At 48.7% G+C, this 11,779-nt stretch overlaps 4 protein-coding genes across 4 annotated transcripts; 2 read left to right on the top strand and 2 right to left on the bottom strand.

Moving 5' to 3' along the window:
- Window positions 1-89: 89 nt before the first annotated feature.
- Window positions 90-1,770, bottom strand: N7479_000870 (uncharacterized protein; the record flags this gene model as incomplete). The annotated part of the gene is made up of 4 exons (XM_057248568.1): window positions 90-392; window positions 446-597; window positions 650-1,596; window positions 1,649-1,770. 4 exons carry the CDS (start codon window positions 1,768-1,770, stop codon window positions 90-92), a joined length of 1,524 nt encoding a protein of 507 aa, XP_057113000.1.
- A 528-nt stretch (window positions 1,771-2,298) lies between these two features.
- On the top strand, window positions 2,299-3,633 carry N7479_000869 (uncharacterized protein; the record flags this gene model as incomplete). The annotated part of the gene is made up of 1 exon (XM_057248567.1): window positions 2,299-3,633. One exon carries the CDS (start codon window positions 2,299-2,301, stop codon window positions 3,631-3,633), a length of 1,335 nt encoding a protein of 444 aa, XP_057112999.1.
- A 3,488-nt stretch (window positions 3,634-7,121) lies between these two features.
- N7479_000868 (putative cell wall protein) lies at window positions 7,122-9,098 on the top strand (the record flags this gene model as incomplete). Its single annotated transcript, XM_057248566.1, has 1 exon — window positions 7,122-9,098. One exon carries the CDS (start codon window positions 7,122-7,124, stop codon window positions 9,096-9,098), a length of 1,977 nt encoding a protein of 658 aa, XP_057112998.1.
- Window positions 9,099-10,003: 905 nt separating this feature from the next.
- On the bottom strand, window positions 10,004-11,534 carry N7479_000867 (PWI domain-containing protein; the record flags this gene model as incomplete). The annotated part of the gene is made up of 6 exons (XM_057248565.1): window positions 10,004-10,314; window positions 10,365-10,866; window positions 10,904-10,981; window positions 11,031-11,201; window positions 11,268-11,358; window positions 11,431-11,534. 6 exons carry the CDS (start codon window positions 11,532-11,534, stop codon window positions 10,004-10,006), a joined length of 1,257 nt encoding a protein of 418 aa, XP_057112997.1.
- Window positions 11,535-11,779: the final 245 nt, after the last annotated feature.

Below are 11,779 nucleotides of genomic sequence, written 5' to 3'. Positions count from 1 at the left end.
AATCGAGCAACTGTTTTAATTTCTTGATCTGATCTATAGCCGTGCCAATAGTACCAACATAACTTGGTTAATGGCCGATTTAATAAGTTCTAGTCACTCTGTGGCTTTGGGCCCATTCCGACCTTTCCTCTGGTGAGCCTGTAAATCCACAGGGCAGCAGTCAAGCTCACGTCAATAAAATCAAAAACCAAGGCTCCGCCAAATATTATTGCATAGTATGTCCACGCTAAAGACTTTGGTAAGGATACAACTGTAACGACAATCGCCCAAGGCAGCATCCAAAGGATGTTGGACCCAAGTGATTGGTAGAGGTACCATCGTGGTGATGTCGCAAGAAGAATTGCCGCGATCTGGCAATTTAAACCATAAAATATGTAGGTCCAGTCGATATTCTGTTATATGTCAATGGAGGCTATGCTCATGATTCATTATTTTTAGCACTCACCTTCCACATGGTTTGGGTGATCTTTGCCACAATACTCGAGTCAGATAGGTAATATGCAAATGCCTCTATCCCACGCAGCGATAATGCGATACATATGATGGTCTCGAAAACCAACACAATCAAACAGGAGCGAAGCGCTGGCCGAATCAGTTCTACGAGGGAAATTCAGTAAATTACTCTGACAAATCTCGGCATCATACCTACCAATAAGGTCTTTCTTGGTCGCCTTGGGGTACTCAGTGCCACTTTGAGCACGGAACTGGCCCCAGTTATGACCGACAAAAGCCAGAGTAGAAGCCTCCAATGCCTGTACGGGAACCATGACAAGTCCCCAGCGGATCGTGTTGAAGACCCCCCATGAAGTTGCATAGTCACTCCCCAGTAGAATTATTCTATGGACAAGCCACAGATAAATCGCATTTCGGATAGCTGACTCCGCGAATGTGTAAACGCTGGGTTTTATAAGTATCAACAAAGCAGATATTTTGCAGCGCAGTTTATGTGGACCATCTGTATCCTTTTGGCAACGTCGCACGACAACCGTGAGAAAGTATATCAGTCCGGCTAAAGACGATACACTATCGCAAACCAGTCGAATTATGGCCTGCATGACAATCGTAGGTTTCCAGCCACCAACATGTACGTTTGAAATGATTAATAAATCGAGAACGATGTTGATGATGAACTTTGCAGAACTGATGATCAAAGGCACGTCCGGGTTATCTAGTGCCCTTGTCGATGCCGATAAAGCGGCTTCTATAGCCGACGTCACGGCCTGTACAGATGACAGTCGTACATAGGTGATAGAGGATTGTCTCACTTCCACCGGTACGAATCCGGAAGCCAGAGTCTTGGAGGCAGCCAGGAATATGATTGTCATTATCACTCCAAGGGCAGTCTGCGCAAAAATCATGGTGCATGCCAGATTCAATCGTGAGGAGATAGTCCGCGTAGATTTGTCCCCAATGACGTGCCATGCAGAACGGGGCAGGCCCTCGTTAAGCACTTCGACAATCACTCCAATGTAAGTGTAAACATCCGTGGTAACCACTTGTTTCGCATCGATGTTTGCCACCCAGAGCTTGCTAAGGGTGCTGTACAAGGCTGGAAGGGCGAAGGCCCCCAAATTGAATAAGAATGAACCGAAATATCTTCCAAAGTCAGATTCCCTATTCGAGCAGATGTTGGGAAATATACACTCACGTTTCGCGACTCCATGGATTAGGCTTTGGAACAACTTCTGGCACCTCTGTCTCCTCCTGCTCCTCCTGTTCCTCCACCATGTTGCCTCGTACAGTGGGTTTCTTAGCAGCGTTGTTTTCCATTTCTGAATGTGGGTGTCTGAGAGTCGCATCCATGGGGGCATTAATGGGGTCTGGAAGAGGGGAATTGTCTTGGCGCGTTATCTTGTCCTGAGGTATATGTGGGCGTTTTAAAGCACGAGATGTTGATAGGCTCGTCTGGATCAGAACCCCCTGTCAATTTAGTTTTAGTATGGTGAGTTATCGATTCCGAAAATCAGTTCTTTTGTCAAGAAGGATCTGGAATATGAGAGATTGTTTAGTGAAGGGGAATAGCAAACAAGCTAAAAGATCAGTAGAAAGACAGAAAGGCATTTATCAGACCAGCTCCCCAAGTTTAGCATTTTTCTCAATGTTATTACTATAAAAATCAATTAAATCAATTCCTGTGTAATATAGTAAGTATTCTATATATATATTGAGAGCATAATTTTGCATAAAGACGATTCAATTCCTTGATGACTACTTCGTGAGGGCTCGTGCGCCTAAGCCGTATTCAACAACACTTTTCTTCCACATCATTTTATTGACATTTGGAATGAATTTTCCAACATGCCACGAAGACCCATCTCAAAGTGCGATCATAAGTTTGTCTGTTTGTCTTCCTCTCCTCATGCTGCCGTAGCAGGTTTTAGGAGACAAAGCCAACGGCAACGTCTCGCTGCGATAAAAGCAGACAACCGAAGCTTTCCACGAGAAGACAAACTCTTCCTTGAAGAAGATGACAGTGCTTTCCCTGCCCCTCTGTTACTTCCTGGAGATGATCTTGCCGGAGATCCAGAAGACCCTCAGAGCTTTCAAAAATGGCTTGATGGAGAACACCGTAATCTGGTAACCGAAAAGCAAAAAACAGTGTACCTCGTTCCATCTCCTCAAACTGACGCAGATGTTGACTTCATGCGATCATGGACAACACCAAAATGTCCAGGCAATGAGCCTTCCATAGAGCCTCCTAGTACGAAGGACGTCCAGGACTATCTGACTGCCTTCTATCATGGTCTTCCTGTCAAGATGATGCCGCCATCTACCTTGCGGTTTATTCCATGGGAAGAACCCAAAAGAAGATCCCAGAAGAAGATAGGCCCCCAATATCTGGGTCTAAAATTTGGCAATGAGTGCGTGCGGATTCGCTCACGTACCTTGTCAAATGGGGTATATGGGGGCCAAGTCAATCTAGACGACCTTCTCGATACTGCGATTAGCATTTTACCGAAAGATGCTTATGCCCTCTTGATACTCGTGGACTTTGATCTATATGAGGACGAGGATGACGAGTTTGTATGTGGCCGTGCATACGGAGGAAGTCGCGTTGCAGTGGTGTCCAGTGCAAGATACAATCCCAGACTGGATATTCCTCAAGGTGTCGAGCGTCTCCATGCATGGCCTGCGTCACATTGTGAGAAATACCTGTCTGCATGTTCTTCGACAGAACCAAGTGCCAAAAGACGCAAAGGATCCCAGGCCAATAGCCGAGGATCACAAAATTCGACGTCGGAGCTAAACGGACCTGTGAAGGATGCAGTTTCGGTCTACCGCTCCCTCCCCGAGGTAGATTCATCGCCTTCATTGCTTTCTGCCCTCTGGTTGGGTCGTGTTTGTCGGACGGCGAGCCATGAATTGGGGCACTGCTTCGGTATTGCTCATTGCGTGTACTACGCGTGCTCAATGCAAGGCACCGCGTCTATCTGCGAGGATGCAAGACAGCCGCCTTATCTATGTCCGGTCGATCTGGCGAAGCTTCTCTGTGCCACCTCCACGTCTGCGTCTCAGCGATATCAGGCTCTGTTGGAGTTTTGCGAGCGGCTGGGTAATATTGATACACATTTCTTCGGACCGTTTGCTACTTGGATCCGAAGTAGACTAGGCCAGATCAAGGATTCAATTTGAGTTTCTCGATCAGCACGCTGGTCTTTGCTTCGCCATGCTGATGGGAGAATATGGATGGGAATTTGGACGTAGATAAACAGAATCTTGTTCTCCAACTATGCGAAGATTAGCGCCCATACGATTAATACACTTGATCGAGAACCTTTGAATAGGGGAATCCTCAAATGACGGCAAAACTCTCAGCCCTCGCCTGGTCTACATTGTAGTGTGTAACGTGGTACTCTGTATTCCGTATATACTCACGTGGACCTGGGCAATTATTGCAAATCAAATCCAGATAGGGGCGATCCACTGCTCTTCGCATGTGATATCAGACGTCATGTTTTCTCTAAGCCGGTGAACTCTGAACATTCTTTGGCGTTGGTTTTGATCCGGAATAAGTGACAGTTATGGTGGGGGATGTGTTTTCAGGGTGCTGTCAATGATGCAGGGGCTCACAATGTGGTGGAAGTGCTTGGGTTGCTGTATCGGAGTATAAGGGCGCTGATCGATTGAAGAGACTCGGCAGGAATAGAATCTCCTATTTAGTTCATCTCAGTAAAATTGAGACGTCATTCTCCCATCAGTGATGGTGAGAGCCATCGATCTTACCAACACTCATGTGTCCATGGGCAGTGGGGAACTTACCGGCGGGCTGGATATTTATTTGCCGGTGCACTTCTTTTCCATAACGGTGTGTACTGTCTAGATCGCGTGTTCCTAATGACAGATCTTAGCCCCAGCTCATATTTCAAGTTCAAAATACCGGGCGTTGGGTTTGAGTACAGAGTACATCTTGAGATTTTAAGGCTTCGAGGCGTTTTACCGACAGATCTTACCGTCAACTGGTGAGTCACTGATTATCCGTGTAGGAGAAAACAAAATCGACAACTATTTCAAGGAGAGTCGCGAACCGGTGGACTATAGATCGGAGCATCGGGACTAGGTTTTCGAACATGTCCGAACTCTTTTCTTCCTGGTTATCGAGTAAAACATCCGACACCTTCCGAAGGTGGGGGAAATATTACACCTCAGATATCTAATAGGAAAGGAGTATCTTTGGCTCAACGGTTTTCCACGTTTTATAATTTCAATACATCTACTCTAGCCAGAGCGGCCTTTCAGCGGCTTTTCTTCTTCTAGTACTCGGTATAGAGCATTAAAAGATCATATAGCACATTGTAGCTATAGTTCTGACACCATTCTCGGCCAATTGTTCCGAATGAAAGACTATCTCAGCCAAGGAGAAAGGCGCTAGACTAGTTGGATCCTTTGATTTTGGGGGCTTTATATTAAATGGTTTTCTTTGTTCTACACCGTACTCCTTACTGGTATCACAGATATTATTAAGCGTTGTGTTGGTCGGGTGGAAGTACGGAGCAGAATTATTGGAGAATCAGGGGGCCATGAACTCAGGGATGAAAACGCGTACTTTGCGTGTGCTTGTCCTTCGAATCACAACAAGATATCTCGAACAGTGGATCTACAAATGCTTGATCCAGGATTTTGGGGTTCCTTTGAGTCATTTTCTCCGACATAGACCAGAGCAAACATGCGCTCCTGCATTGGACCGATCCCGAAAGTTGGTCGGACAGATGCAGCTAGAGATGAGGAGCTGCAGCTTACAGTTCCACATCTCTCGCCTCTTGAAAATCAGCCCGAGCGCAATTTCCATGGCGCAGGGGCTGGGAGGTGATCCAGTCGAGAGACTTACCATCACATGCACTGTCTGCAGTGCTCGTGGGGCTTATCCGCGTGGAACGAGACATTAGATACAAATCGTTCCAACTCGCCATTTTAGTGCGTTCAATAATAGCGGTTGATCGCCATGAAATCCCGCCTCAAGATCCGTAAGGCGTCAAAAATGGACTGGTTCCCGAAGTGGATTGGGGTTAGTGGAAATGGCGCTTTTAGTGTTGTTTGAGGACAGGTAGTTTGTGGAGCAGTAGTTGGAAGAGAAGTCCAATATTAAAGAATGATTAGGATCATTTCTTCTAATCCATTTAACAGCCCCTTACCAACTACTTCGTACTATTTCCATATTTATCTAACCCCTATATGGAACATCCGAACATCCGCCATCAGGATAAACGAAAATATATTTACGAGTTCAAGGGATATGTATCATATGTATTCCTTTCTCCACTATGGGGGCTAAATAATTCTTAGTACAATCTTGATATTAATCTATCTTTAATATATAGATTATTCTTATTTGACTTGCATCCCACAAAAGTGGAGATTTTCCTATGGACCTGCATAACTTCATATTCGTATTATAAGCCCGACTAAGTAGCGCCTTGACTAGTGCAGGACACTCGAAGGGCCTAGATGCTGCTATCCTTGTGTTTATGTCGAGCAGCTCTATCTCAAACAAACTCTGGAAAATCGGATTCGACTGTAACCTAGAAAGTACGGCCCAAGTGAGTTCATGTGCCTTACAAAGAGCAGACTCAAAATTCAGTTGGTGGCTGAGAGGGAGTCAATGGCTTTAAATTCTTCGATTAATACGTCCTGCGTATTCAGCAGAATCAGACGTGTCTATCTTTACCTGATATAGTCAAGAGTATGCATAATGTGCCTGGGCTAATTCCCCGGGGCTGTGGGAGCCACTCGGAATGCCGCATACACTTCCTACGTTCAGGAGATTTAGATACTCGGACTTGGACTGTAAACTGTATGATGTATGGTGTAGTACATCCCAACCATGTCAGTAGAGCACAATATATTTTAGAGTGTGGAGGTGGAAAGAGGGTGGCTCGAAATAATACAAAAGAGTTGGGTGTTAAACGTCCCAACCGTTGATCACGTTGATCCTTTTCATGTGTCCGACGATCTACGATGATTGTTTCCCCTTACGACTTGGCAGTTCTCTTTTCTTTTTGTATACTTTCTTTTCTTTTTCGTTCTTTATTTCCCTTTTTGAACTTCGAGAGGGCATATCTTCCAGGGTTCCCAAATGGATTTACCTTAATGAGCCGGATGACGTGGTTGAGATCCGGATTTTGATATGAAGATGTGATACTATTTGCAACTCTCTAACTTGAAATAGATCGCACGGATGAAGGGCGGTCCACAATGCGGTAATGTGCCTGTTGTTAGCCTCTCACTGGCAGGAGTCATGATCCACATGTGGAAGATCCAAATCTCCATCTCTCATTATCCCTGAAGCCTAAAGGGGGCAGATATCTCCAAATATTGAATTAGACACCGGGGTAAAACCAGTATCGATCTGTTCCGATGCGGTGGCTTGAATCAATGCTAGGAAGCCTTCCGGCTAGTATAGTTGATCAGGGGTATATAAACAATGGCGATCACCTCTTCTCTTGATCTTTGATCGTTCAACTGTCTTTCTCTCTCTTCACTCTTTCTACCAGTCTATCGTTAATTTTTGTTGGCGGCTTTTGCCTGCCTGTCCGATCTCTCGCTTCTGTATATCCTTCTTTCAGAAGCCTTTATATTCCTAATAGCTTTTCACATACATTCGTTAATACAACACGAAACTCAACATGCGTTCTTCTCTCGTTTTGCTCGCCGGTCTAGCGAGCTCGGCTCTCGCCTACCCTACCGAAACGGTGGCCGTTGAGACCCGTACCCTGGGTCTCCTCGGTGAGCTCCTTGGTGACCTCACTGTCGATGTGACTGCTATCCTTGGTGCAGTCCTCGATGTCCACTCCTCTGTTGAACTTCTTGCTGGTCTGAATGCTGAAGCTGCTGCCGCTCTCGAGGGTGGTGCTCTCGGCTGCAAGTCCGGTGCTATCAAACACAAGGCTAAGGCCGCCCTTAAGCTTTGGTTGCTCTTCCACGCCAAGCTTGATATCCACCTCAAGAAGTCACTCATCTCTTGGTGTGATGGCCACGACGAGCTCGTCCTCTCTGCTGACGTCCTCGCTGCTCTGTCCGTGTACATCCCCGGATGTGCCGACATCGCTGCCAAGGGCCAGCTTTACGTGACAATTGACGGTATCTTTGATGCCGCCAGCCTAGAGTCTGCTCTCGTTCTGAGTGTTGATGCTCAAGCTTCCCTTCTCGCCTGGATTGAAGCTAAGCTTGATCTTGATTTGGATGTCAAGGTCGGTCTGCATGTCTGCGCCGTTGGTGGTGTTGTCGCCAGTCTGTCGGCTGACATCAAGGCTTCCCTTCTTGCTTGGATCCACAGCAAGGACTGTGACCTTAGCGCTCACCTCAAGGTTTCGGTCCTCGCCTGGATCAACGGTCATGCCGGTGGCGATCTGATTGAGATTGGTGCTCTTGCTGAGACTGCTCTCTCTACCGTCTCCGTTGGTGCTTCCTTGGGTGTACACGTTGAGGAGTCCGGCCTCCTCTCTATTGGCGCTAAGGCCTCCCTCGCCGCCTTCCTGGGTCTTGATCTCTCTGTCGATCTCGCTGCTGATGTTAAGCTCGCACTCGAGGCATGCGCCAAGGGTGGGCTCGCCGTTGCCGTGGACCTTGATATCCGCACCAAGCTTGCCATCTGGCTCGCCAGCGTCGACTGCTCTCTCGGCGTTGAGCTCAAGGCCGTCGTCCTTCTTTGGCTGTCCTTCGGTGTTGAGGCTGATGTCTCAGTCTCGCTGGACCTGGTTGGTGGCCTCCTTGGTGATGTTACCGGTCTCCTGACCGAGACCCTCCTCCCCGGTCTCAGCGTTGACCTCCGCGGTGCCCTTTCCCTCATCGGTGCCGGCGGTAGCCTCATTGACTTGACCCTCGACGCCCGTGCTGAGCTTGCTGCCTTCCTCGGTGGATGCACTTCCATTGACATTGATATTAGCATTCAGATCATCATCCTCCAATGGTTCACCGGCTGCAGCATCCCCGGTGCTCCTACTCCCTCTGGCCCTCCCTCGTCTTCCATTCCTAGCCTCCCCCACCTGCCCGGCACCTCCGTTGTGCCTTCCGGTCCCGGTGTCTCTGTCTCTGTCTCTATTCCCACCGGCACCTCTGTCCCCAGTGGCCCTGCTCCCTCTGGACTTATTCCCTCTGGACTTATTCCCTCTGGACTTATTCCCTCTGGACTTGCTCCCTCTGGACTTGCTCCCTCTGGACTTGCTCCCTCTGGACTTGCTCCCTCTGGACTTATTCCCACTGGGCTTTCTCCTACTGGCCTTGCTCCCACTGGACTTATTCCCACCGGAATTGCTCCCACTGGACCTGTCCCTAGCGGCCCTGCTGCCACCACCACCTCGCAGACTGTCACCTCCACTGTGATCCCCAACCCCAACGGCTCCGGCTCTATCACTGTCACTATTCCTGTTGTGCCCACCGGTGCTCCCGGGGCTAGTGGTCCCAACGGCTCTGGCCTCACCGTCTCCGTCCCAGGTCTGCCCACCGGCACCTGGCCCGCTGCATCTGGCCCTGCGCCTACCAGCCCTCCCACTGTCCCATCCGGTGGTGACTCTGGATCCGATAAGATCACCATCACCGCGACTGTGACTACCACCGCCACCGTGACTGCCACCGTGACCGCTACTGTCTGTGATCACGAGTAAAGCAGACACCATACCTGGACATATTCCAAAGCCACGACTTTAACTAGAAGGTCTCTCATATAGAATTTCATTCATCGTCTCTGTTAAATTTCTGTTTCTTGACCCCGTTTCATGACAATGGTTTTCAACACGTGGGGTGTCGACGTGGCTGTCCATGCACAAAACGTCCATCCCACCCTGCGATCTGCTGTCTCCGCCACTGGCGTCTCTGATGTCTCAGTAAATATCAATTATACTTCTGATCAGCCTGTGTGGGGATTGAAATACCCTGTTCATGATGTATATCGCATGTATACATATCGCATGTTCTAGTATTCTTATGTATGGCTCTGGGTGTCAGAAGTTTTTTTTATCAACTATGAATGACTTGGGCATATATGGATACCTTCGTTCACTTCTATGAAGTATATTCATTTGTAGTATCGCGTGACTTTTGAAATTATTTCAGCTTCTATCTTAAATCTTCCTAACTGGGCACGTCAATCATGATTAAAAAAAGTAATTGGAATTGTTACAAAGTACATGTACAGCGCTAAAACGCACACATTTCGTTGGCATAAATCTCAAAGTTCAAGTCGCACATGGCCAGTGTTAATCCCTCTCACTAGTTTTGCTGCTCTCGTTTTTAGTCCTGCTTTGGCTACTAGGCATTGCTCAAGTTCTCGCCAGATCGGCGATGCATAGCAATACATCTCTCACGAAGTAATTTCTCACGAAACTCAGATGAATGTATCCACAGAGAAATCGGATTCTTGGTCTAATTGTTATGAGTTTGTTAGTATCCGATTCAACAGAGCAACTTGGGAAACAACATGATAAGTGAAATTTTTAGACGAACATTAAGTAGGAATTAAATCTGGGTGGTAAAGGATACAAGGTGAGTGTTGCACCAGGAATTTCAATTCTCAATGACCAACCTGCTCGGCATCTTTTGTTTTTGTGTCATCAGCTTTGGACAGATCATCAGCTTTGGGCGGGTCATCCGCTTTGGACGTGGGTCGGGTGGAGTCCTCGTTCTCATCAGCCATCTTGCGTCGTTTCTCATCGGGGTTGTATATTTCCATAGAGCGGCGCCGCTTGCCGTCAGTATCCTTCTTGGGGCTGCGGCTGCGACTACGGCTCCGACCACCGCTGGGGCTGCGGCGTCGACGGTTCTCACCACGATCTCGTGTACCAGTACTGTCAGGGCTGCGGCTCAAGCGACGAGAATCGCGGTCTCGAGCATAGCGTCCAGATGAGCGGCGGGACATTGCGGGAGATACGGACTTAAGAGATTGGCGCCGGGCGTGGCGAGGCGACGAGGATACACTGCGGCTGCGAGAGACGGAGCTTCGTCGACGGCGGTCTCCTCTGGGGGAACGTGAGCGCGGGGAACGGCTGCGGGAAATGGGTCTTGCTTTAACACGGTCACCGTAATCCGGACTGCTGCGCCTTCTCGCTCCTCCACGGTTGCGTCGGTCGGGGGATACTGAGTTGCTTGGGGAACGGGGGTGTCGTTCGCGTCGCCTGTGGCGTGGCTCATCGCGGTTTCGGCGAGATGGCGACGACGGCTTTGGGGAAGATAGGGAACGGGTGCTGTGTGGAGACACGGATGGCCGGCGGCCGCGACGATTACCGGGTGGCACGTAGGAGTCAAAGTCACGTCGAGGTAGAGGCTCGCGGAATCGGTCTCGGCTGCGGTCTCGGTCTCTGGGAGGTGGAGATCTTCTGTTGAAGTCTCGTCCTCCGAGGGAGCGACCTCCACGGCCACTGCGGTCACCAGCTCTTCCTCCACGTCCGCGGTCTGGTCGCTCGCGCCGTCTCACATCATCCAGCTCTCGTTCACGGTGTTGGTCTTGTTCTCTTTGGCGTCGAAGTGCTTCGGCAGCTTTCTCGGCCTCGAGCTATAAGGTAATACGATTAGACAATATCCAAGCTCGAGAGTGCGCTTACAATCACCTTCTCTTGTATGAGCTCAAGCTTCTTAGCCTCCAGGAGCTCCTTCGGGACGCCCTGTGGATTGGCCTGACCGCTTAGACACAAGGACCATAGCTCTTGACAGAACTTGGGGGTATCTTTGTCTAGGAATCCGGTGAGTTGGATTTGGAGAGATTTGATATCGGGCTAGGATCAGAAACAGATGTCAGCAAACTAGGGTCGAGACACCAGATATCCGACAGCCCAACATACGTAGCGTGATCTCTCCAAATGAGCGAAACAGAGCTCAATAACGACGTCATCTTCATTCCCCAATATCTTGGAGATTTGACTTGCGATCCATCTACAGGAGGTGGGGGAAGACCAATGTCAGTACAGCGGAGATACCGAAAAAACCCCGAGGAAAGCCACTTACTTCTTCATAACTTCGACATTGACCTTGGTCATGTCCACTTTCTTATTAAACTCAGGGGGGAACTTAGTCCGCCGAATGAGCTTCGCATCCACGCTCGACGCCATTTTCGCTAGAATTTGGGGTGAGGGTAGGAAGGTTCATTGCGAGCAAACGCAGAGCGAGATAGATGCCGCGGTGTTCGAGACTTGCATTTGTGGTTGCTCGCGGGTGCCGTACTTTCGTTGTCGCCCGATTTATAAGGCGCCGATCTCGATGCCCAGTCAACTTGCCAAAAGAATATCTACAATATACTACCTACATATGTAGGTAGGTTTAAAATGCTGGTGGGGTCTTCCATGGCTATTTCTTT

This window comes from Penicillium vulpinum, assembly GCF_028829585.1.
Source record: "Penicillium vulpinum strain IBT 29486 chromosome Unknown utg000001l_segment0_segment0, whole genome shotgun sequence".
Taxonomy (NCBI): Eukaryota; Fungi; Ascomycota; class Eurotiomycetes; order Eurotiales; family Aspergillaceae; genus Penicillium; species Penicillium vulpinum.
This window is presented reverse-complemented; position numbering and strand designations above follow the sequence as displayed.